At 39.2% G+C, this 27104-nt stretch overlaps 1 protein-coding gene across 30 annotated transcripts in view; it reads left to right on the forward strand.

The window, feature by feature from the left end:
* Positions 1–27104, forward strand: part of ANK2 (ankyrin 2) — a 318251-nt gene that overhangs the window by 245681 nt on the left and 45466 nt on the right. For 13 of the 30 annotated variants that reach the window (XM_082236854.1, XM_082236863.1, XM_082236873.1 and 10 more), the window contains 9 exons: positions 80–277; positions 1188–1286; positions 1387–1485; positions 3451–3549; positions 5587–5685; positions 11384–11456; positions 17253–17397; positions 20777–20879; positions 22061–22164. In XM_082236854.1, coding sequence (XP_082092980.1) covers positions 80–277; positions 1188–1286; positions 1387–1485; positions 3451–3549; positions 5587–5685; positions 11384–11456; positions 17253–17397; positions 20777–20879; positions 22061–22164 — 1019 coding nt within the window. Of the gene's footprint in view, positions 1–79; positions 278–1187; positions 1287–1386; positions 1486–3450; positions 3550–5586; positions 5686–11383; positions 11457–12306; positions 12364–17252; positions 17398–20776; positions 20880–22060; positions 22165–24333; positions 24376–25835; positions 25872–27104 lie in introns of all 30 variants that reach the window. The other 17 variants (XM_082236871.1, XM_082236866.1, XM_082236872.1 and 14 more) reach the window with 5 other exon arrangements.

The following is a 27104-nucleotide window of genomic DNA, read 5'->3' on the forward strand; positions in this document are numbered from 1 at the left end:
TTCTGGAGAAATAGTGCATTGATATTTATTGTGAAAGAAAGCAGGCATTACATATTAATTCAAAGCAACTGGTTTTTAGAATGGATATACCCCTCTGCATATTGCTGCTAAGAAGAATCAGATGCAAATAGCCACAACCCTGCTGAATTATGGAGCAGAGACCAATATTTTGACCAAACAAGGAGTGACTCCACTTCACCTGGCCTCTCAGGAAGGTCATGCTGACCTGGTGAACTTACTCTTGGAGAAAGGAGCTAATATCCATGTGGCCACAAAGGTAATGCCTTCTTGTTAATGGAAAACCCTAATGCTATCTAGAAAATGGAAAGAAGGGATAGTATTGTGACACAGTTAACAGAAAAATATTATTGTATGTTGAATATGCAGCAACAGATAAATATGTTTCTATCCCGATAAAATCTGGATAGTAGAAGCTTTCTAAAACACTTTCTTGCTTGGTTTTTGGTGCTGTACTTAGGCAGTTCTCATGGCCTGGTTCTCTGCCTATAGAATAACAGAGGAGTTTTTCATGCATTTATTATGTTGGTGCTGCGATGTTGTTGGCATGACTGTGGGAGTTGGTCAGTTGTGTAGGGAGATCTGTTCTTGGAAAGTTTCGTTCATTCCTGAGAGAAAGGCCCCAAAGGCTTGTGATGGACATTTGCTCATTGTCCTCATAGGATGTTCTTCAAGATGTTCTCCTGTTCAATATGTGTATGAGGCCCCTGGCCATAGCATTCAGAGCTATCAGGTCTCTCATGATATCCAACTCTACCTTTGGCATTCATCTTCTTCAGATCTGCACTTGCTGCTCTTTCATGTTGGGCCATAACTGGGGATTGGCTGTGAGTGAGCTTCCTAGAATTAAATCTAGTCATGGCGGATGTGATAGACAGAATGATAGCTGGCAGTCTTTCTGACTTGTAAGTGATTAAGATTCCTTCCATTGATGGGATTCAGGCCCCCTGGTAGCACTAGTTCACAGCGTCGGGATGTTCATGGTGAGAAGACATCTTCTCTTCAATGAAGACATAGCTACTACCATGCATGCCTTTGTATGCCTGAGGCTTGACTGTGGTAATAAGCTTTATGTTTGGTTGCTGCTGATGCTGTTTCAGAAGGTTCAGCTGTTGCAAATACTCCTGTATCTATAATACAATAAAGGACTGTTTATATTTAATTTACAGAGTGGATTGACATCTTTACATTTGGCAGCTCAAGAAGATAAAGTGAATGTAGCAGATATCCTGATAAAACATGGGGCAAACAAAGATGCCCAGACTAAGGTATATCAGTAACTTCCAAGATGATAAAATAAATTTCCAGTGTGATATCATATTCACTACTTATTTTTTGTGGTTTTTTTGGGTTGCTTTTTATTTGTAGCTGGGTTACAGTCCATTAATAGTGGCTTGTCACTATGGGAACATCAAGATGGTCAACTTTCTCCTGAAGCAGGGAGCTAACGTCAATGCAAAGACAAAGGTAAACATTTGTTCATAATTTCCTCTCCCCCTCCCCTTTGCTGCTTTGCAAACATGTGATGGTAATTTGCACTTCGTATTTTAACTGTTTCAGGGAAGTATGCTGAAAGCAGAATGTGGTTCTCATTGACTGTAGCAAGTTTGGTCAAAATTGCAATGCAGTACTCAGTAAGCCAAGCTGAGAACCATTAATAATTTGTTTGTGGACTAGGGACACATGTGCATGTATGAGAAGCAGACACAGATGATCACTCATGTGGATTTCAATTTTCAGATTATTTTGTTATAAAATGGAAGCAGAATAATGATCCAGAGACTTGTGCTTTGATGTGATTTTTCTGAAACACATATTGGTTCAGGCATGCCTTCATCAATGATGAATACAAGTTTTAGAGTGGTCTTGTATATAAGCCATAGCTGATAAGGAATTGTGTGCAGGTCTGAGCAGGATGACTGAGCAGGTCGGCAGGAAATGAATGGCACATTCTGCCCTCCTCTGCTCCTAGCATGGAAATCTCTGGACTACCAGAGGAGGGAAGCCCCTTCCTCTGAACCCAGCAAAGAAATCTAGTGGCCTGATGCAAGAATGACAGAACTCTCTGACAACCCTCTGGACAAGATAAGAAGTTCAGTTGACTTGCATGGCCTTTGTCCCACAATGCAGCCATGTGGGGGCAAGCAGTGAACCTTAACTGCGGTTTCTACCCCTTCCTAATTCTTTCCTTTACTTTCCAACTGGCTTTCAGCATAAGTGCAGTTTTTTTTAAAGTTGCATTCTGCAGCTGAAAGTTTTGAAGTCCCTCTATAGGAAAAAGAACACCTCGTTCCCATGCTTCTAAGAGATAGATACATACTTTGAAAATCTAGCAAAAGGAAGCTGCTCTTTTAACTGAGTGAATCCATACATCTGGCTGCCAGTTAGTCTGGAAAGGGGTTGGGGTTTTGTTTTGTTTTAAAATGTCCTCTGCTATATGGAAACATAAAAGATAAGATGCACCAATTTTGAATATACTTCTCTTTAAATTGCATCCAAGACATTCAGTTAAGTTTGGCACGTGATGTGTTATTAGCAAGAAGAGTTTTATAGTTTGCTGTTTTACTGTAATAACTTCTGAAAAATTCCATTTCAGTAGTTTACTGTGTGGCCTTAAGAATGGCTGGATTGGAAATGTTGTGGCATTGCCTCTGTCTCTAAATGTTCTGTCTCACCCAGTGTTATATTTAGCTGAAGTTGCTTTTAGAACACAAGCCTGCTTTAGGAAATATAGGCGGCATATAAGAAAAGCAAATGGAAAAATGAATTTCTAACCAAAAGTTAGTTTACTTTGAAGCCTGTGTTAGCTTTTTCTTCATGGATCTGCTATATTACACTCTGAAATCTCCAAGAAAAATAAATCAATTGGATGATCAACAAGGGTTTGTGTGATGTATTGCTCGTACTTCTCTTCCAGTGACTAGCCCATTGAAAAGCATGGAGGGGAAGTTGTGAACAGTTTTAAAGAATATAAAAACTTCACAAACTTCCATGGCATCACTAGTCTTTACTTAATAACTGCTTTGTCCTATAAGCTTTGGCCCATTGATTAATTTCTCACCACCTCCCTTTTTCTAAACCTTAATATAAATCTGGTAGCTATTACTTGCCTTTAGTTATTAATGGTGAAAGAATACTTTTCTATAAAATATATTAATAATGAAAATTGCAATATCCAAACAGATATGATTGCAAGGTTGCCAGCAATTATGAGTTATACCTTCATTAAAATAATCTAGGGAATATGCAAATATATATATTGATAAAAAAAATTCTTTCCAGTAGCACCTTAAAGACCAACTAAGTTAGTTCTTGGTATGAGCTTTCGTGTGCATGCACACTTCTTCAGATACCATATATATATTGATATACATATATATTGATGTTGCTGTTTTTCCCTCCCCTAAATGTGTGAACTACCACTAACTTCAGAATGGGTACACTCCTCTGCATCAAGCTGCTCAGCAAGGTCACACACACATCATCAATGTTCTTCTCCAACATGGGGCCAAACCAAATGCAATCACTGCGGTAAGCATGGTATTGCCACACTGTTTCCTTCATTTCATGGTGTAGTTTTCTCTTTCTGGTTCTGTGTTTTAGGCTAATGATAATAAAATTATAATCCAGCATAGGGAAAGAGTAGTGCCTAATTTGTTACCTTAGATTGTTTCCTGATTGGCTGTGACACAATAGTGTGTATCCGTTTCCTCAAAGAATAAGAGTATGGTGTAATTTCACCGATAGCCACGTTCCCCCAGTGTGTGACTAAAGGTTAGACTCAGTGAAAGTGTAATGTCAAGACAACCTGAAGACTGTATTCTATTCAAAAGAGGATGGGGCCTGATTGATAGGATCAGTTCTGAAATCTGTTCCTTCAAAGAGTTTCAGAGGAACATGAAGGGAGGCAGAGGCACCAGCTTGCAAGGGCGATGGGGGAAGGGGACGCAACGTCATGCACCTGACATCAGGATGTCAGGAGGAGCTGGGGCAGAATCAAACATAGCATCTGCACAGCTTCAATGGTTGGTGGCTCCTCCTGGTGCCACCACAAGCAGGAAGTTGCTTTGATCCTCTTTCACCTCCGTGGCAGGAGGAGAAAGAGGAGCTGGCCGTTGGAGCTGTGCTGTGCTTGGCTCCATGCTTCACCTCTGTGCTTTTTGGACATGGGGGGGGGAGCTCCCACCCAAAAATATTTGAGGGGGCAAAAGGGGTCAGCCCCCAGGAACTGGTGCTCATATAGGAAGGTGTGCAACTTCAGAAGGTGGTTGACATTGGAAACCATGGCTTCTCAGGTTAAGAAGGGCTACTTATCTGATCAGAAGGTGGGTGGCAGTTGAGGCCCGGCACAGCAGTCCCACAAACCCCCAGAGGGCAAATTGGCTTTCTATGTAGCCTGACTAGAACTGAGATGAAACAGTGCCCTGTTCACGCAGTCATTTCTCACATAGAATAGAAAAGCTTTCTCTTTGCGGGGAGGTTAGTGTTGCACCAAATTAAGTGTCATCCCACTACATTTTCCAGTCACCCTCCTTATCGCAAAAAACTCCAATCTTTAGGGGAAATGGGTTGATGTGCAAGACTTGTCAGTCAACAATAATGGAACAGCCCAAATTTGTTGGTGTATGATTAAATTTTAGCTGAAAATAGCAACAGTCTAGAAGCTCCTCCAGCCAAAAATCAACATATGAGAAATCAAAATTTGGTGCTGAAACTGCACTGAGTGTGTGTGTGTGTAAGTATTCTCAGATGGCAAGTGTTTGCACAGTTTAGATTTTCCTAGGAAATATTTCACATTCTCCCTGAAAATACTACTTATCCCCTGAAAACTGAAATTGAAGGACATTTGGTACAGCCCCAAACATAACACAAATTAGTGGTGCTACTTTTGGATTAAATATATTTTGTTCACCCAAATAGAAATTGAAGCATATAATTGCTGAATATTCTATCCCCCCAGTCTAGGGATAGCCAATGTGGTTTCCTTCATATGCTGTTGGACTACAATTCCCACCAGGGATTAAGGGAGCTGTAGTTCAACAACATCTGAAGGGCATCCTGTTGGCAGTGGCATTTGTATATTGAATTTTAAATACGGTCTCTGATTTGTTTTGCCTTGCCTAGGTTTTTTTTTCCTGTTGCACCATTTGCATGAATCATCTCATCTTTCTATTTTTCAAGTGGAGCCTCTTAAGCTATTTATTAATCAAGTTATTCTCAATTAAAAACATGTTTGGTAAAATTAATCAGGAGTTGTAGCAAAGCCAGATTTTATAAAGTGTAATATAGAAAGTTGTGGGTTAAACCATTAAAAGCAGTAGATTTTTATTAAGTGTAACAGGCAGATGTTCTGTGTGTTTTGTTACCATGGCAATTGGGGCTGTAGTCTGAGCAAAGTTGCAAAGAGAGATTCAGATTTAACAGTAAAGCACACTGATTTTCCTAAGCGAATGCCTTGTTTTGGATGGAAATGCTGGCTCATTCAGTGCAGGGTGTGATCTCATTGGTTCATATCATAATCCTCCCTCTCCCTCTCCTTCTCCTTCTCTCCCTCTTTTCTCCTTTCAGAATGGCAACACTGCTTTAGCAATTGCTAAGCGTCTGGGATATATCTCAGTGGTTGATACATTAAAGGTTGTAACCGAGGAAGTGATTACCACCACAACTGTGAGTATCACCAGCCTTATCTTCCATTCTTTATTCAGAGGGGCATTTCTGTTCTTAGTTATTTTTGATTCTGTTTTTCCTTTCTTATTTTATCATTTTAGAAGTATAATTGAAATGTAGCAATTATTTTTCAGTTTTTGTAGACAGTACCCATGGACTTCTAGCTGTGGAAATGTAGATTTATTTATACATACCATAAAATATATTAAGATGGTCTTGTGTAGCTTGTATGCCTTGCATCTCCAAAAGATCCAACTGGATGCCATGCCAAGTCCTCATTTTGAGTTCCATGTTCTTGGCTATTTCTTTTTTTCTGCCCTTTCTGATGCTGCAGAATGAGACTTAAACACTGTAAATGAGTGCAGGTGCCTGCTGCTCACCACTTTATTTGGTTGTTGCTAAACTTTGTGCTACTTTATCATTTTTGTCCACAAGTTACTTACGGCAGAATCCTTGAATTTAAACCCTGCTGCTATTTGGTGAAGTTCGTGAGACTAAAATATTTAAAATTGTCTTGTTTAACTGGGTTGAACATACCCCAAATTACCATGATGTAAAACTGTGAGTCATATTCATCTGCTTTAACTTTGAACAGGAAAATTCGCTCTCACGTCAGGCTTAATGGGTCTTTGTTTGAATTCAAATTAGCTATAATGCCATTAGAAGATACTTCATTTATTTAGGATATTTTTCCTGTCCTCCCTCACCCTTGACCTCAGGGCAGGTAACAATATATATCATAATAATGCACATGAGGAACAGATAGAACCAATTAAAATGCATAAACCACACAAAAAATTCAGACAGGTCCATAAAATCTCCACACGGCAGAGTTGTTTGCCGACTACAGAAGGATAACAGCATAGGCACCAGCCAAATGGCCACAGAGAGGGTCTGTTCTTGTGCTACCAGCTTTGGATGTAAGAAATCAGAAAGAGCATCTCATTCAGATCTTAAGAGGCGGGACAATTCCAGGAAAGGTCTCCTTCAGGTACTGGAATCCTGAGTCTCAGAGGGTCTACACATTGAATTGCACTTCCACCTTTGGCCTGCTTAGAACTGGCATGCCTAGCCCATGAAGTACATATGCATCCATTGCTAACTGAGTGCTGAAGGTATCCTAATTTAGTGCTGAAGTATCTACAGTTAGACTTTTTCTGCACCTTTTGTCTCTGCTTGTCTGTGGTTTGCTTATCTAAAAGAACACGAGATACTTTTCTAGTGTGTTATAGAGACCAAGCAGAAAATCAGTAAACCTGAGACTTGGCTATGTATCGTTTCCCAAAGGACCCCTAGTGTACAAATGGCACAAGAAGTGTAGTAGCTGCAAGGGAACATGCCTGTATGAGGCATGTTCAAAGCCAGGCTTTTTGCCATGAGTGCACACTGAGAGTGCATGCACCCTACTGACAACTAGAGGGCTGTTCCTTAAGCAACATTCCTTGTCCTATTCATAAAAGGACATGTCTCCTAACTTATTGACTACAGTATGCATAGTGTGCATCTATTGTTATATATTTATTTAGAACCTTTGTAACTCATTTTTTATTTTGTACTTTGATATATTGATGCATAGTTCATATATCTTTTTTTACATTGATCCGATTTCCATTTCCAGAGTATGCGGGGACCTTACACCTTTTGTGCATTTGTGTAATGTCAACCTAGAATCTTTAGTCAGTCATATTGTTTTTGCAAGTATGCATTAGACATTTTCTTTATTTGCTTTTATAGCTCACATTTTTCCTCTGAGAAGCTCAAGGTGGCATACATGGTTCTCCCCCTCCTCATTTAATCCTCTACCCTCCGAGGTTGGTTAGGCTGAGAGGCAGTGACTGACCTAAGGTCACTCAGTGAGCTTCATAGTGGAGTGGGGATTTGAACCCTGGTCTCCCAGGTCCTGTTCCGACATTCTAACCCCAATCCCATGCAAGGGACTCAAGAACTTAAACATCAGAGTAGTACATAGATTTCAGCAATTCCCATTAAACTGAGGATTGGTTCTGGAACTGGAACAATGTCCAGATGTGTGAGTGAAAGCAATTTTGTTTTTGCAATGCAGGATTACAGTAAGTCTCAGATGTTATGTTCTGATAAAGATATAACCAAAATGGTTTGTTGGGAATTATAAATAGAGTGAGCTGTGGGTTATTAATGAGATGTAGGCAGTAGAAAGACTTGAACTGGGCATGGCAAAACCCCAAACAAACTGCAAAAGAAGAATGACTCTCTATATCTGTTCATAAGACTCAGTCATTTCATACTCACAAAAAATACATTAATGATTGCTGTGATAACTGCAGCTGCTGGTAGTAGTATTGCAGAGTTCTGTTCTGTGCCAATCACCCCTCCCTCTCTCCTTCCCTGTAAATGGCAACAACACACCTGCCAGGATGCTATGGTTGCCCTTCCACCCCACTGGGCAAGTTGCTATTGACTGTACTATTAGAGAGCCTATTTTAAGAAAATAAATATGGTAACACCCTTTAGGAGAGGCTAGTTCTGAAGTTAGGAGGGAAATCCAATGAAAAATAAATCTCAAGCCAGCAGTGGCTGTAGAAGAAATATGTGGTGGAGATAACTGGATAGGCTGCCATCTTTATGAAGCAGCTACAAACCCCTGTGATGGTAAAGTTTACATGGTGAATGTATGCCACCATGAACAAATTTGTTATCCCTACTGTTTTGAGGAGTAAAGCTTAAAAAATTCCATACTGACCCAAAACCCCCAAATACTAATCCATCATGTGATTAGTAGGACAGTCCACACAGCTTCTGACAGTTCCAGATAATCTTCCTCTGTATTCAACCAGCAATGTTAAGAGAACAGCTCAGATATTGTCTGAGCTTGAGTATTCATATTATTGCCCAGGCCATTTTCTATTTGAGAACAGAAGGTCCACTTCATCTTTGCTTTTACTCAGAAAACCCCAGAAAAATCAAAGATGCTACTTCCCACTATACCACATATCACTTTGCAAGTAAGCATTTTACTTTCTTTCTGCTTTTAGGCAGTATCATTCCATCAGCAGGCTTTCCTTCTTTGAATGTAGTTGCTAACTCATTTCTTTGCTGCTGAAAAGAGAGATGTTGGAAACATATGCCCTGCAGTGTGCATTTAATCTATCTCGGCAGGCTTTGATTTCCCGCTGTTGTCTGACCTTTCTAATGAAGAAGAAACTTTCTGGTTTTACAAAAGAAAAGGCATGTGACTTTTAAGCATTGTTGAGCTGTTGAGCAGAACCGTTGGGAAGAATGATGGGCTGTGCCTGCTGCCGATTGCTGCTCACCTGGCCCATAGTTCTGTAAAAAGATATTGTTCCCTTTAATTGTTTGGATTGCTACTGGCGTATGGTGTTTTTTTTGGGGGGGGGGTCGCTACTAGCCATGATGGCTCTGCTCTGCCTCTGGTGTTGGAGGGATTATGCTTCTGAATACTAGTTGCTGGAAGTCACAGAAAGGGACAGGGCTCTCGTGCTCAGATCTTGGTTGCCGGTTTCTCACAGGCATCCGGCTGGCCACTGTGAGAACTGGATGCTGGAATAGATGGGCTGTGGACCTGATCCAAAAGACTTGTCCCATGTTCTTAGGTGGTACTTCTTGGTGGCACTTCTTGGTGATAGCATGCAGTCCCAAGGACGGGGGTATTTTTCCTCAGTCTCTTTATGAGTTTGTAGGTTTGAGTTACAGCAGTAGGGCTGTTGCCCACAAGAACAAGATTATGTGATTTGGGGGAAGTGTTTGTTATAGTATGGAAGTGCTTCTAGGTATTCTTATTTCATCAAGTTCCTCTCAAGATGCTGGGCTCTCTGCATTTAATACATTGAGTAGGGATAATGGTTACTGAAGCAGTTTGTGTGCCAGGGTGATCACACCCTGTAATAATGGTTTTTTAAAGCTGCTGCTTCATTAGTATTGTTGTATAGTTTATAAGTACTTATAATTGTTGATTTGTTAAAGATTGTATATGATTTGGTAACGCCAACTTTTATTTGGCCCCGGGTATTGTAATTGTGATGTTTTGCACTGATGTTCTGTTATGTTTATTGCTGCCGTTGTTACTGTTTGTAAGCTGCTTTGAGATTCAACTGAAGCATATAAGTGCAATAAATTGAATCACTAATGCATGCAAAGGAAAAAAAGAAGAATCACTAGTTTCTTAAATCAGTTAATATTAAAAACATTATCAGCTTGTGCTTTCACTCCTCATGTCTTCACTACAAGAGAGTAATTTGAGGCCTGTTATCCACACCTAAATGAATTTGTCCTTATATTGGATGCCATCATGATTCAACATGATTCATGTTTGGCTGTGATGAGAACGTTGATATTTATAGAACATTTATATTTAAAGAAATACAGAAAACCAACAATATGCTCTGATTTTGAGCACATTGGACAGTGGACAGGATATTTGTATGCTAATGATTTTTTTGTTTTTGTTTTTGTTTTGTTACCTTTCAAATAAATATGCTAATTTTAAATGGATTTATTTTAATTTGATGTGTATGATTCTAATAATAATAATAATAATAATAATAATAATAATAAAAAATAAATAAATAAATAAATAAATAAATAATGATAAATTTCCATAGAGCAGTGTGTGTATGTGTGCACACTGCTTACCTAGGGGGGATATTGCTACACTGCCCTCCTCTGGTGCTGTCTATGTCAGTTGTTGTCTAGTCTATCACTTAAGATTTCTCACAGTCATATTAGTTTTTCACCTTTTAAATCTTGGTTTCAGTTTTAAATGATGAACTACACTTTTATGAGATTTTTATTGAAAACCTATTTATTTTTATATGTTATATTCAACCAAATTATGCTCAGAATAGACCCATGAAAATTTCTGGATTAAGTTATTCAATTCAACTGATTTTGATGGGTCTGCCATGGGTATGACTTGGCCAACTACAACCCTCATATGCTTCCCTCTAATACTTTCTTCTGGTAATGTCTCAACGTTCAACTCAACTTATTTTGTCTTTCCATAAGCTACTGTGGCTGGTTTTCTTAGCAAGAATTAAATATTAATCTGTATGCTTAAATCACAAAACAGAATTATTCTGAATTTTTACAAATTGTAATTTTACAAGCTTTAAGAAACAAATACATGAATAAAATGCTAATAGAAATATACTGGTAAAACATGAGAAAGTAATAAAGTTACTATTTTAGGTGCAGGTTCATCAGACATGTTGCTCAGAGTTCGCATCTTTTTTCAATTTGAATATTTTGCATCGTTCAAAGCTTCATTTCTAAGGGTTTTTACAGCTTTAACAAGTTCCATATGCATCCTTTAACTTCTTTCTGTAGACGTTACCTAATGTGTTTTTAGAACTCATCCTGCCTCAAAAGGGTTGAATATGTTTTGCATGTATATCAATTAACAAATCTGCTAAAAGCATTTTAAAATGCAAAATCAGTTGCTAGAGGAAACTGCTGCTCATTACAGCACATGACCAAGTTTTCTGTAGCAATAAAAGGAAATGACATCTTTTGTGGAGGGGGAAAAACCATGAGAACTACAGAACATGATTCGAATGTCAGAGTGAGACTGAAATGTGATTTAACTGAAAAATACTATGATAAAGCCTGGGTGTTTTCATTTTTTTTGATATTTAGCAGTTTTGTTCCCCCCCCCCACTATTTAACCTGTTTACTGATGTCTCTTTCTCTCTCTCTTTTCCAGACTGTAACTGAGAAACACAAGCTCAATGTACCTGAAACTATGACTGAAGTCTTGGATGTGTCTGATGAGGAAGGTAAGCTGACCACAAACCACATGAGCCAGACTGGTTATAATATATACTGAACTTTGGATTTAAGAAACCATCACATTACTTAAAGTGGCTAATTCAAAAGATTGAAAAAACCCATAAGCTAAAAAACAAATGTACAAATGCTTGTTTATTTATTAAAAAGATATGTTAGCATCAAATATAAGAGACATTAAAGATTTGTGATTAGATGAAGATGGGCCATAGCTAAGTGATAATGTATGTGGTTTGATTGCAAAAGGTTCCAGGTTCAGTCCTTGGCATCTTCAGGTAGAATTAGGAAACAGTCCTGTGGAAAACATTGAGGAGTCTTGGCCAGTCCACGTGGATCATACTGAGTTAGATGGACCAATGGTCTTATGATCTCATTTCTTGGGAGGTCTCAGTTTAGCCCTCCCTACCATCTTGCAGCTGCTGTTTGCCCTGTTACGATAAGCACATGTGTACCTGTATATTTTCTCCATTGGAGCAAATAGCTGGGTGAGCAGAGCACATTATTTGTATTTGGAAAACGCCAGAGGTGAAAGGGCTACTCATCAAATGACTGCTTTTAAAGAGAAATTTGAAGGTAGGAGGATCAGATCATGAATCTCCAGTGATTCATCCAGTGTTGGCCTCTAGACTGATCTACCATGTGAAGAATTACTTTGATTTTCTCTAATCCTCCTCCTGTTGTTCAGTATATATACTGCTCTCTCACCCCCTCCATGTTTATTTTAAATAATTTTGGTTTTCTCTTGGTTGCAAGGTAATGACATTTCTTCCCAGTCTACCATATGCCATTAGTTGCTCCCTTTTGACCCTGTTCCTGAAATTTAACTTATGTGTTATGCAGCTTTTAAACACTCTGACTATGATCATTTCACTGATGAGGATGCCTTTAGTGATGCAGGTACAGTGTTAAGAGTTCTTAGAGTGAGGCACAAAACTATTTTTATTTTATTGTTTAATTGTTTACCGTCCCACCTCTTTTCTGAAACCAAGACACGTGTTTATGGAATGCCTAACTCTGATCTATGCCAGTGAATTTGTGTGTGGGTCTCTGCATGATTTCAGTTTTGCCCACCCTGGCCCCCAAAACAGAGCCTTATTTTTGTAGCTGGCTCTCTGGATGGTTAGTTCTGCCTTTTAAGAAGATTTAAGACATAGTTCATGTTCTACAAATTCAGATTTAAATAAAGCACAGTGGTGCCTCGCAAGACGAAATTAATTCGTTCTGTGAATTTTTTCGTCTAGCGAATTTTTCATCTTGCGAAGCACGGTTTCCCATAGGAATGCATTGAAAATCAATTAATGCGTTCCTATGGTCAAAAAAAGTCCAAACAAAGCCAAATTTGGTACAACAAGTGCTCTTTAAAGTCACACATACTGTAAAGAGCATTTCAAAATTCAAACCCAGATTTTTTTAAAAAAAACAGCAGAGTGGCCCAATGGTCACAGAAAATCATAAAAATGCAGGAAAAAAACACAAGCTTCCAGATGCAAACCCCTTCCCAACACCAAGCCCTTGAATTCCAAACACCCCAACCCAAAATCCAAAATCCCCCCAAAAAGTTTTAAAAGCTTAACTTACCAAATGGCTGCAAAAGAAGTTTTGGAAAAGCTTCAGAAATCACCAAAGTCTTTAAAAACCTCAAAAAAGGCTACTATGTACACTGCGTTCTATGAGTTGCTCCTCGAAGTCAAGTCGCAACTGTATTAACGGTGTTAAGAAAAAGGAAACAAACTTGCAAGACATTTTTGTCTTGCGAAGCAAGCCCATAGGGAAATTCGTCTTGCGAAGCAACTCAAAAACGGAAAACCCTTTCGTCTAGCGAGTTTTCCGTCTTGCGAGGCATTCGTCTTGCGGGGCACCACTGTATATTGGAATGATAAAATTACCTTCTGTGATCTTACTATTTAGTTGCTAGTTTTGTATGGTTGTATTGTTGTAAGTTAACTAAGTCTTGTGCCCTCCTAGGGCATTAGGATTCATTAAGAGGGAGACCACTGATAAATATTAAGAAACAATGATGGTGATTTTTCTTCACTGTATGTCGTTCCTCAAGATGGCTTCCTCTTTAGAATAAAATGTCAAGTTCTTATTTGAAATCATGTTATGCTGTGTAGAATGCAGTTTTGATAGAATACTAAAAGTTTCAGATTCATGTTAAGAAAGAATGCTCTACCCCAATGTATTTCAATAACCCAATATATTTGTTCAAGGCCTTGAAAATTCTTCTTAGAGGAAAGTTAAGGATTTTTTGCAGAGTTTAACTAGGTAGTCTCTGTATTGGCATATGGCCACCTACCAGGTTGTTCAAAAAAGCGATGAATATAGTGAAATATGCTGAATATGTAGCTCCTGCAGAAAGGCTTCTTTAATGTAGTGGATGCTTTACCTGCCATTACCACTGAAACAGGTTTATAAATATTCCAGCAAAATGCCCCAGTGTTTGCCTTTATTTCAGGAGGGGGATGTTGTTCCTGTATTCCTCCCTCCATCAGACGATTGCAAGAATACGGTTTTTGTATGCTGCTGCTCTCACGACTCAGCAGGGACAGATGTTCAGTATTTCCATTTTAGCGGTTCAGTTGCCGACAGTTCCATTAGAGCCTCCGGGAGCTGTGTGTGGCTGACATAATGTGATGCCCATCTGTAATCACTTAACTGGCAATTATTTGGGTCTAGACAGCATGGCTGGTCAAAGAGGCAATATAATACCCTGAAGTAGCTATGGTTACAAAGATTTGCACAAAGAATAACACGCCAAACCAGGGATGGCAAACCTGTGACCCTCCAGGTGTTGTTGAACTACATCTTCCATCATCCCTGACCATTAGCCATGATAATAATAATAATAATAATAAATTTTATTTATATCCCGCCCTCCCCAGCCGAAGCCGGGCTCAGGGCGGCTAACAACAATAAAACAGTACAAAGGTACAACATAAACAACATTCTAAAATCATTCATTATAAAAATTAATTAATTCAAGCCACTAGCAACCATTGGGCCAGAGCTCTGCGAAGATTGCCGAGGGAGGGAGTCAGGCTGTGCCCTGGCCAAAGGCCTGGTGGAACAGCTCTGTCTTGCAGGCCCTGCGGAAGGATGTCAAGTCCCGCAGGGCCCTGGTCTCTTGTGACAGAGTGTTCCACCAGATCGGAGCCACAGCCGAAAAAGCCCTGGCTCTAGTTGAGGCCAGCCTAACTTCTCTGTGGCCTGGGACCTTCAAGATGTTTTTATTTGAAGACCGTAGGTTTCTCTGTGGGGCATACCAGGAGAGGCGGTCCCGTAGGTACGAGGGTCCTAGGCCATATAGGGCTTTAAAGGTTAAAACCAGCACCTTAAACCTGATCCTGTACTCCACCGGGAGCCAGTGCAGCTGGTATAGCACCGGGTGAATGTGATCTCGCAGCGAAGACCTCGTAAGGAGTCTCGCTGCAGCATTCTGCACCCGCTGGAGTTTCTGGGTCAGTCTCAAGGGCAGCCCCACGTAGAGCGAGTTACAATAATCCAGTCTGGAGGTGACCGTCGCGTGGATCACAGTGGCTAGGTCAGGGCGAGAGAGGTAAGGAGCCAACTGCTTAGCTTGGCGGAGATGGAAAAATGCCGCCTTTGTTATAGCTGCAATCTGCGCCTCCATGGAAAGGGAGGTGTCGAAGATTACACCCAAACTCTTAACGGACGGTGCTGGCACTAATTGCGCCCCCGCAAGAGATGGGAGTTGCCCCCCCAATCCCATATCGCCCCGTCCCAGCCACAGGACCTCTGTCTTCGAAGGATTTAGCTTCAACCGGCTCCCACGTAACCATCTAGCCACAGCTTCCAAACATCTGGTCAGTGTGTCTGGGGCCGAGTCAGGATGGCCATCCATCAACAGATAAAGTTGGGTGTCATCGGCATACTGATGACAACCCAGCCCAAAACTCCGAACAAGCTGGGCGAGGGGGCGCATAAAGATGTTGAAAAGCATCGGGGAGAGTATCGCGCCCTGAGGTACTCCACACACCAAGGAGTGGCGCGATGACAATTCCCCCCCAAGCGCCACCCTCTGTCCCCGACCAGAGAGAAACGAGCGCAGCCATTGAAGGACTGTGCCCTGGATCCCCACGTCGGTAAGGCGGTGGTCCAAAAGTTCGTGATCGACCATGTCGAAAGCTGCTGATAGATCTAGAAGAATCAGCAGCCCTGACCCGCCTCGATCCAGCTGTCTACGAAGGTCATCTGTTAGGGCGACCAGAGCCGTCTCGGTCCCATGACCAGCGCGGAAGCCAGACTGGAATGGATCCAGAGCCAATGTTTCATCCAGAAACCCACCAAGCTGGGGCTGATGGGAGCTGGAGCCCAAGAATGTCCAGAGGGTCACAGGCTCCCCTTTCCTGTTATAAATCCCTGACATGATTTAAGTTTAAGTGAAAAGTACCTGGAGAGAGGAGGATACAAGAGTATGGATTCCTTTAAAAGAGGAATACATCCCCCAGTTTCTGATCTGCTTTTCCATGTGAGCATCATCAGAACAGATACGTCTTCACTCTTTCTCATGGTAACTATATTTATAGAGAGAGTGTCTGGTTCATTGGTTCGGTGCAAGACTGTTAGGTCAGCAGTCATTACTAGATGCTGCTGGTTCAAGGTGAATAATGTGTAGTCATAGGGTTTGACTCGGATTCATTCATGTTTGGAATGGACAAACTTAAGACAAATTTCACTGGGTCTGCTCTACGCATGACTAAGTCTGGATCCAATGCATCATTGCCTCATAATGAATGTGAACCATTTTCTGTTATGGTTGGAATGCTTAATGTAACACTTTTTATTATTATTTTGAAAGTAATCTGAAAGTCAGTTTTGCCTTTGTGCCTTACAAAGTTTGAGTTAAGATCCAGAACTTATGCTTGCTTGGATCCAAACATTTTCACAGTTCATAAAAGGCCTGTTTCTGTCTTAGTGGAAGATCACTGCAAAAGAAAAATGCTCCCCACCACAGATCCTGAGAAGGTCTTCCATTTGCACAAGCTCTCCCCCCGCCCGTCTTTATATATACATATATTCCCCACCAGATTTTATATATGCTGTTTCTTCCTTGCTTTGCATGCAGAAGGTCCCAGGTGCAGTCATTGTCACCTCCATTTAAAAGGATCAGGTAGGAGCTGATGGGAAAGACCTCTGCTGCCAGTATGAGTAGACAATACTGAGTTAAATGGGCAAATAGCCTGATCCAAACATTAGGCAGCTTTCTCTGTTCACATCTGATACTTAATTGAGCTTCTTCTGAAAATGAGAGTATAGTGCCAATATAAACTCTCTGTTGGCTAGAATATATATTTCTGTTTCTTTTCTACATTCTGTCCCACATTAATGACATTCTCATATGGCACATAATAGTGCAATAGGGGCTCAAAGTCAAATTTTAATGTCTCATGTGGAAGCAGTTTCTGTCAGAGGCCAGCTGTGTCCAAGAAACTAAGTGGAAAAAAGGAACAAAGGTAAAATTAGTTCAGCCAACAGTATGTATAATGGCAAAGGACAAAAGACTGATTCAACGTGAGGTGCTGTTGATGGTTTTTTTTAAAAAAACAACAAACACTTAAATTGATATCATCCCACTTAATCTGCCAGTGTTTTCTTAGTGTGTATTAACAGCTTGTGCTTGCTGTGCTTCAGGAATGAGGATAATGTTCCCTGTTTTGTTTGTTTGTGTTTGAGGTGATCCACCTAATATGTGACCATACTTTTCCAGTGCTGTAGGGCTTCATTAGTTTATTGATCTTGTGAATTTGTATGTGTTTTGGCTCAAGGTGATGACACTATGACAGGAGATGGGGGAGAATATCTTAGACCGGAAGATCTGAAAGAATTAGGCGACGATTCCTTACCCAGCAGCCAGTTCTTAGATGGTATGAACTACCTGAGGTACAGCCTGGAAGGAGGCCGATCTGACAGGTACTACTGCACCAAGAATGTTCTATTTTTCTAACAAATCTATAGTATTTTTGCTGAATAAACACCCAGTACAGCATGTGGATGAATTTTAGGACACTTTCAAGGCCCAGAGGCTTGGTGGGCATGGAGAATGCCTACCTTGTAGATTCACAGAAGAATATTTACTGAGGAAGAATATTTACTGAGGGAGAAGTGGCTTGAAATGTGTACATAAAGCTCCCCCCCCTCAGATTTCAGCCAAATACCCTAATCACAGCTCACGTGAAAATGAAAGGTACAGAGATGTTCCATCTGAATATTAAAAGCACTAAACATATGATGTTGTTAGCTTAAATATATAGATCTTCATTGCAGTAAAGAAAGCCTATGCAATGCAGTGGTTGTGCCATTGCTTTGTGCTATGGGAAACGTACCTTCTTCCTTCTATTAGCCAGCCCAGGCTTATGGAACTGACTTATTTTAAGAAGCTCAGCTTTAGATCCTCTGGTTTTTCTTTCACAATCATGGTTTTTCTTTCACAATCATGTTCCATGTTTATTATTTCTCTCTCCCCTCTTTGTATGCTTTCATTAGCACTGTGCCCAGGTAGGTATTATACAGCATGAAAATGATGTTCTCTTCAGTGCTCCCTTGTGGCATCTGTCATTAAATACCCGCATCCATGCTGTAGATGTGCTGGAGGATTTTGAAGGTTTTGTTTATTACAGTTGGTCAGTTTTGAAGGAACAACTAAAATACCATTGTGGTTGCAATTAACGATGATCTCAACCAAAATCTTAACTCATTATTTTGCGGCATGTGCAATGCTGCCAGTTGAAGGCAGGCTTAAAAAACAAGACACATACTGATTTCAGAAAGATAACAAAGTTAACATGCTGCCCATTTTCAATTATATATAGCTATTACAATAGATAGAAAGAACTGCTTGTACCTGACTTTGCTCAATAAGACATACAAGAAGAAAACCAGTCTCTGACAAGTATGAGTAAATGCCCTTGGAGGTTCTAGTCTCACTGCTCCTGGGTCCTTTTATGTGAGAGTCTACGAAACACCAACTCAATGTTAGAAAGTACAAAAGGTGTCAGGAGAAGAAAAGCCTTGATAAATAATTGGTGTGGCTGAGGATAGCGTGAAATTAATGGATAGCATCTGTTTATGATCAACAGCCTTGAGTTTCTTTTTGTCAGGTCAGCTTTACTTAAGATACCTCAATAGCATATCCGAAATAAATTACATTTTGCTTTTCATAGGTAGGCTAAAGACAACAGTATGTTGATATCTGCCTGAAAATGTCAATGGGGTATTTTGACCCCTGATTTATCATTAATTTTTGTTTACTTTGTACAGCCATCAATGGCTAAAGTCCATATTTTGCACAAATGGGGTATATGCATAACCAAGACCCATGATCCAGATAGGAACCTGAATGAATTACAGTTGTGGTTTGCAACCACCAGAGAAAAACCAAGTAACATCTTTAAAGGCCTGTAGTAATTTCAGCCTTACATACGTCTGGTTGATTGGATGATGTTAACTATTGTAATGTTCAATTAACAAAGCATCATTTTGGGTCCTTTGCCAACCTTGCATCTTGGTGCTGCAGATGCTTCAATAATTTATAAAGAATGGGGTTTGCTACTGAAGTTTTTTTTAAAAAAAGAAAGGATAAAATTGAATGAAGGCCAAGCAATTTTTCTGAGGACCAAGTTTTCGTGGCCAAAGCAGACGTGATATTATCCACTTATTTAACACTTACATTGTTTTTTAAAGGAACAATTCTATTTGTTTTTAATTTAAAACTCACCCCACAACTTGACTTAGCTCAACTTCCTTCAGTTATAAATGATACACACGTAACAGTTATTATGCTATTGTCACTTCCGAGGTTTATTAAAAAATGCAGGGTTGCTATTACCAGCCTTTGCAAATTTGGGGACTAACTCCCTTTTAACACAGAGGCACATGTGTTGTAAGCATGTTTAGGATTGCATTGCATATCATACCTCAGCAGTTAAAATGTGACCAGAAGATATTCATACAGTTTTAGAGCTGAAATGTCCTGATGACATTGACTTGGATCCTAAGTTGCTTCTCTGCTGTTTTTCTCCATCAGCAGTCCTTTGCACTATAGCCTATGCCATTCCCCAAAATTCCCCAAGCACTAAAACCCTCTTCTGTGAACTCTGTTCTGCTCATGGGAGGAAAGCTAGGGTCCCTGGAAAGCCATTGCTTGAAATCAATCGGCTGAAATCAGTTCAGTTCAGTTTAATCCAATCAAAACTGACAGGATTTCTGTACATGTCATTGCATGCAGAATTGCAACCACAGATCACAATATAAGAACTATTAAGAACATATCAAAAATAATCTTTATATATATATATATATAGTAAGCTACATATACTTATGTACTAATGTTGGGAAATATTTTTTCCATTATTTATAAGTTTAATATCCATTAATAGTTAACACTGAGGTAGTAAAATGTGCTGTGTAAATAAATGTTGCTACTCAACTGTTTCTTCAATCTTAATTCATTCCTAACATTATTACGTTACTAGGCAACTGGAAACATATTAAGTATTGCACACAAAACACAAATATATGAACTATGGCTTGGTAATAGTTTCAGTGATTTAAGTTTCTTAATCAATATTTGAGGTACATAATTATAGCCGAAACTCCATGTAGCTTAGTATGTTTGCATTTTGATATTTGAGGCGATAGCAGTTAGTTCAATTAAGCCATTAGTTGATGTACGAAAGTAGCTTATTTTGCTTTGCATCTATCATTACTACTGCAAATGATTTTATATGTTGTGCATATAAAGGTGGCGTAAAGGTGACAATGTTTTGTTTTGTTTTTGCTTGTTTATAAATTCTGCTGGTATATAAAGGCAGAATTGTGCACTATGAAAAGAGCATATGGCTGGCTACCGTCTGTGTACCTTCCAGGGGACTAAGTAGCACACCGTTGCTTGTCAGAGGAACTTACTTCATTTTTTTTCCTTCCTGAAGAATTCCCTTAAAATTATGAGTGAAATATATATATTTCAACAGGACAAAGAACGATGGAATGGGTTGCTTGTTACTTTTAAGAATAAGGGGAACCATTAAGCCACAGAGTCACTACTTCAAACTATTTCCATACTGTAGATTGAACAGAATGGGATTCTGTTGGATTCCAAAGGTTTTGAGAAAAGAGAAGAAAAGTTGGGGGGGGGGAGGAAGAGTGGAGGGTTTTATTGGAGTGCTTAAATCATCCCCCTGGAAGTTGCACTCTATTTGCTAATAGCATGCTTTCTTCACTCCTTTGCTCTGCCCACAATCCCATCTTCACAACACCATCTCAACTGCTGATAATGTTGCCAACCTACCAGCCTACGATCCTTCAGTTCAGACAGGTCCCATACTCTGAGCCATGCCTCCTACTTGAGAGACAGCGCCATGATTGATGACACGGTTGTTATTCCCAGCCACCAGGTGAGATGTTATGGTAGCTTTGCAAACCTCTCAAACTGGTAACTTTAATGTTGCCATTCTTAATTGTCTTTTATGCATTGTCACTGTTTGGGTGAACTGTCAACTGTCAACTGCTCTGTGTTTCTTGGGTCTTGCCTGATTTTATAATGTTCTCTAGCTGAATAATTTCCCTCTGTATCATTCACAATACTGTTTTATGGCTGTCAGCAAAAAAAGGTAGCATGAAAGAAATGCTTAAATACATCTACAGCAAAGTTTCACCCAGTTTTTGGCAGTTTTATTTCATCAGCTGCTTAGGTTTTCCAAATGAGGACAGAGATAATTTTCCACTTAGTATAAAGCAGATAACTGCTTCATAAGACACACTATTTGAAAGTGCATTCTCTGAATAGCTGTGTTGGGGGGGGTCAGTGTCCTTTGCAATCACATTTATCCCAATTGAGGTATATACACTGTTCTGAGAAGATAAATATTATCTATGTGCTTCACAGCTGAAGTAATATACATGTCTAAAGGGAGGAATGACTATAAGTCTTGTATATCCAGGTTCTATAATTTTCTGACAGAAATTAACTGACAGAGGAAATAGTACTGGCACAAGAAACATTAAGACACGGTGAGGCAAATCTAGGTTGTTTTGATTTTCCCCAAAATTAATAAATGGTAAAAAATGTCGTTCAAATATTTATATATTTCTTTTTTGTTCTCATATTTGGACAATTTGAGCATGTTCCACCATTTCAGCAATTGATAAATTGTTTTATGTAGCCACTTTTTAGTGGTAGAAGCTACAGGGGTGTATCCAGTTAAGGCATACTCGGCATAGACGCAGTTAAATCTATAGACTCAAGTTATGTTAGTTGATTTCACTGAGTTTACTCTGACTATAACTTAGTTGGATGACAATCCTTTGGGCTGGAATCATTTAGGAGCAATTAAATGCTGCCACAGTGATTCCAGAGTAGAGCTTGATATATAAATAACTCAGAAGTATATTTAGTTGGTCGTTAACTAAATTACACACATGACCTTTTTCACTTTCATTTTAGAATTTTATAGCTTTTTGTGAACCAACTCCATCAGAGGCATAGAAAACATTGGTTTGGGTTGGTTCAGTGTTGTAAATAAAGAGAAGAACAAAGGTACAAAAACATAAAAGTTAAATTTATTTGCATTTCAAGGTATCCACATTGGCCAAAGAAGGTGAGAGAAATTCGTATCGCTTAAGCTGGAGCCCTGACAACCTGGACAATGTCACTCTCTCTGCTAGCCCCGTTCATTCTGGGTAAGTAATACACAACAGAAGACAAAGGAAGATAATAATTAGAATCTCATCAGCTTGAACTAATGCTTATTTTGGATGTGCATTTTCCTGTGTTATTGTTTCAATGCAAAAGTTCTAACCATTCAGATTAAAGGACTCCATTACACTTCACATTGAAGCCATTTTGTAGCATTACGACTCCACACCCCAAAGAATTTGTGACTTCAACAGTCAATGAAAAATATTTTTTTGCAGATCCCAACAAATTTGAAGCAATGGCGGTTAAACTTGTTTGAAACAAATACAAATTGGTAATGTGGACATGCCCTAAGCCAGACCTAAAGCTCTTGAATATAATGTTGAATCTTGAAATCACTGGGAGTCCAGATTTCAGCAGGTTAAGGCTCAGACCTTGTATGACCATTTTCTATTGAAGATATTACCACTTGAAGCAAATATCAGTGGTGCTTTCATGTGGGACTTTGGGGCAGAAGTCAAGGGCCTCACTCAGCATAATTGAGGGGAGGACTCTCAGACTCAACAGTGATGGCTTACTACATTTCAAAATAAGAGGAGAATATACATTACATCTAAAGTGTAAAGTCCACAAAATACCCAATTGAGCCACTGAATGTCAGTACCTTTGGAAAGGTGCAGTTTTATACTAGCTAGTAACTGGCATCCAGTTTTACAGTTTCTTATACTTGTAATAATGGATAAAATTGACAATCACAGTTCTTAGCTGCTTTCAGGAGGCCTTCATCAGTTTAGAGGGGAAGGCTTCAAGAGACAATGAACCATAAAAATTCTATTCAGTCATGTATAAGCTGCTTTTGATTAAACAGGGTAATGAGAGTACACAGCTGACTCCACCCCCAATGTCTTGCACATCACTTGTCATGTGCATATCAAGAGCCTATGCATGCGTAAATGCCCACACATGTTTCCACAAGATTGGAACTCCTGCATCACCTAGATGTGAAGAACAATTGACTAGAGCTAGAATCTGTAGGACATGGAAAATGTCAAGAGAGAAGGGATACCAGCACCACACCCATTTAAGCAATCTGGCAAATATAATGTTCTTAATAACATAGTTTCATTATCAATTATCTTAATTTGATGTTATGGTACTTTGAAGAGCTGGGTCTTTCATTATTATACCTTAGATTACAAAATACAATTTGATAGTGTCAAATTTCGAACAGGGTTATATCTATCAACAGTTTGGATGCATTTAGAAAGAGTGGCAAGAGGAAGAAAAAGACTGGAATGAACAGATGGTTTTTACATCAGAATTGATGTATACTGGCAACCAGCTGTGTGCTTGGTAAAATGATGGCACAATATCAGCTAGATTTTTTTTTTAACTTGGAAGCAAAAGATAAATGCAATAGGCAAAAATATATGGAGTTCAATTAAGTTTACTCTGTGAATAAGTATCAGCATATGATGGATTCCGTTTTCAGAGCTTCTCCATGTAACTACCTCAGTGCACAGAGAACGTATGTATGTGTGCCTGCAAAAAATGCATTCATTTATTCCACAAAGGAAGGGAATGCAGGTATAAATTGGCTACTTCTAATGAAATGAAGAAGCTCTGAAGTTCATGCCTGAAACAGAGCACTAGACTAAAGGGGAAGACCTTAAAGCTTGTTTAGAAAACATATCTTCATGTAATCAATTTGTGAAGGATGGGACCTCACCTGCTACCCCTGACACCCAGTTTCCATGCATTGATTGTGTTATCTGCACAGAGCCTATGGGTGTACAAGCTGTTCATGCATAAGCTTTGCCCACACAATCTGTATCTCCTCAACACACTTCTACAGGGAAACATCTGAATGGTCCGCTAGATTGTACAGATTAAATTGAACTATATTGGTTGGGTAAGTCTCCTTTGTCAGTGCGGGCTGGACTGCATGGTAGGTTGTTGTTTTTTATACCGTTTGATTCTTACTATGAGTGTTCACACAGATAATCTAAGGTTTTGGTTCTCCATTATTCTAATGGCCAATACCAATTAGTGAATAATATTTCTGAAAGATTTTCAATTGTGAAACTCAGGATATTGTAATTCCCATGATAATTTCCCAAATTTATCTCATTTTTGATGGAGGTGGGAGGATTATGGAGGGAATGTAGCACTGGTGCATAAAGTTGATAAATAATTAGAGTTATCATTCTTAGCTGCCTGTCTTCAAAAAAGGAGATTGGATCACTGCTAACAAGGTAACTGATTTATTTATTTTTAACCCAGTATGGTATTCTCACAAACAGCAGTGGAAACAGGACCTAGCAGCTGGAAGCTCTTTAAATAAAAATAAAATTACATATAAGCTTTTAAAGTATTCCTAAACCAAATAGTATTTCTGTGCTGTTCCTTTAATAAAGTATTTCTAAACTTCCTACAATAAAGTTTTTTATTTTTTAAAAAAGCTTCTTATGAACAGCAGTTTCATATCCTTGAAAATAACAAGATGCAATTTCCCCTCATAATCACGGACAAGGGAACTATGGCAATGAATGCATCAATTTTGAAGCAGGTAGGATAAGAAATTGGAAACAAGGAACATAAGTCAGAAAAATAAACAAAAATGAACCCCAATATGAACATGTGAACAACTTGAAAAAATAAAGACATATAATTAATGTCAAATATGTTAATCTGGAAATCAGAATGGAAATGGGACTATATTGGCCAATTCAACGATAATCAACAGATTATTTTTTTCAGGGAGGCAGGAATGAAAAAAGGCAGCTATGAGTGAAGATGGGTCTATCATAACAATACATTACTGACATCAATGCTCAATGCATTTAATGTTAACGATTTCTCAGTAGAATTAAATTTCAATGATATATAACCAAGACTGTGATGCTATAGTGTTTTCCTGGAAATAAGCCCAATTGAATGCAGTGTTGCTTACATAGGATTGTGCAGTGAATTCAGAATTGTGTGGTGCTATGTTCAGTGTTAGGAGTTTGACACCCAATTTGCGCTGCAGCTGTTGTTGGTTTATTTTAGCCCATGGGGGGGGGGGAAACTTCTCTAGAGAACTCATTTGTCCATTCCAAGTACCTGATGACTGATTAAAACAGGGGTAGCCAGTGTGTTGCCTTCTCAATATAGTTGAAGTAACTCCCAACCAGCATAGCCAGTGGCTAGTTATAATGGGAATTATAATCCGATAACATTTGGAAGGCACCATGTTGGCTACCTTTGGATTAAAGCTTTATAGCCTGCCATATGGAGACCACTGAAAAGCTCTTAACTGTATCATACGGAAGATACAATGTTGAAGAGGCTATTTCCATATGCAGTTGCCCATGAACTAGATGCATTAAAGCATAACTGTTCCCTGCTATTTATACATCTGGCACACAGAGTCTGCACACATATGGAGCTGCCTGGAACACTGATACAGGCAAGTGTTTCTATGTGGCCTCCATATTTTTGGGAGGTGGAATAAATTTGCAATGAGGGCTTGAGTCCCCCCCCCCAATCAGCAGAGATCAGAGAGGGACATCCTGTTTCATTCATCTTTGCACTTATATATATATATATTCTCTCTGTAATCTGTGTTTACATATTCACTTTACATCTCTCCATTTGTAGGTTAAAACAGCTTCTCTTCCTCCTTTTATTTCATTTATTCATCCACTCTTTTTTTGTTTTGCTACTGTTGCAGCCGCTCATCTCCATGTTTTGACCATGACAACAGCAGGTGAACTTATATATAATTTCATTTTTAATACTTGCCTTCCTTTTGCCTTCCTTCTTCTGTCATCCTTTTCGTTTATTCACTTCAGGATGCTCTGGTGCATTGATGCCATTCATTGCTTAGTATAGGAGAAAGATTTCTGCCTGTCTGTTGAATATGTTAACAGCCTACATTTTGAAGAGTACAAAGGAAATACATTGTCTCCCCGCAGGAAACCTCCAAAATCTTGTCATATGCAGTCCTTTTCTCCCACACTCCCAGCCTCACAAAAATATTGTAAGCAATTATTAATTGGATACCGAAAGTAACTGGAGAAATTTAAAAGCAGTCCTTAGGCTTGCAATATTTTTACATGAACAAAATTCAGTCTACAATTAGAATTGTGCATTACAAATCGTTAGCTCTATTTCAGATTTTCTTCAATAAATTCAGATTCATAGTGTGTTGTAACTGTATTGCAGATGCCTGGAGCCATCAAGTCTTGAGTTGAAATCCTTCATGTAATTAAAAATGCATACATCATTTGAAGTTTAAGGAACATTATCATGCATAACTAAATGCAGATAAATATAGGCAGTACCCTTTATCCAGAGAAAATCTGTCCTTACTTTCTCAAAGAACATTTTGAATTCTATTCAGTAGCCTTCATGCAAGGAGAAACATGTCCACTAACTATAAGTAGGCGTTTGATTGGTCTCTTAGTTTTTTGCTGTCCCTCTAAAATGCAGCACAACTATTTTGCTGCGTTATTATTATTTGCAAACTTGATAAAAATGCTGAAGCAACCTGATCAAGCTGTTTTGTATCTAATATTCCTCACTGTGACTAACTGTCTGCTGCTATCTCCTGGTTTTCCTGCATCAAATGGTAATCACAATTTCAAGACCTCCTGTGTGAGGCTGTGGTGGATGTAGTCTATTGAGGGCTGTTGTTCCCAGCTGGGTGATGAGAAGCATGTCTGCCTGCCTGTTTAACCAACTAATTCAAATGTGCCAGCATATCGGAATGCTTTGTGTGTAGCATGCTGTCTCTTTTGCCTGTTTTCATTAGTAAAAAGACTACAACCATAGTTTCATTTGCTCTGGTGTGACTATAGGACTCCCAGCCTACTGGGGCTGGTAGGACAGAAGGCAGTTGCTAGAGGCGATGGCAGCCAGATCCAACAAATTCTAGTTTTCTCCCCATCCTCCCCCCTGTTAAGTTCTACAAAGGCAATGCTGAAACTAAGGAGGAGAA

Source organism: Podarcis vaucheri, assembly GCF_965113315.1.
Source record: "Podarcis vaucheri genome assembly, chromosome: 9".
In the NCBI taxonomy this organism is placed as follows: Eukaryota; Metazoa; Chordata; class Lepidosauria; order Squamata; family Lacertidae; genus Podarcis; species Podarcis vaucheri.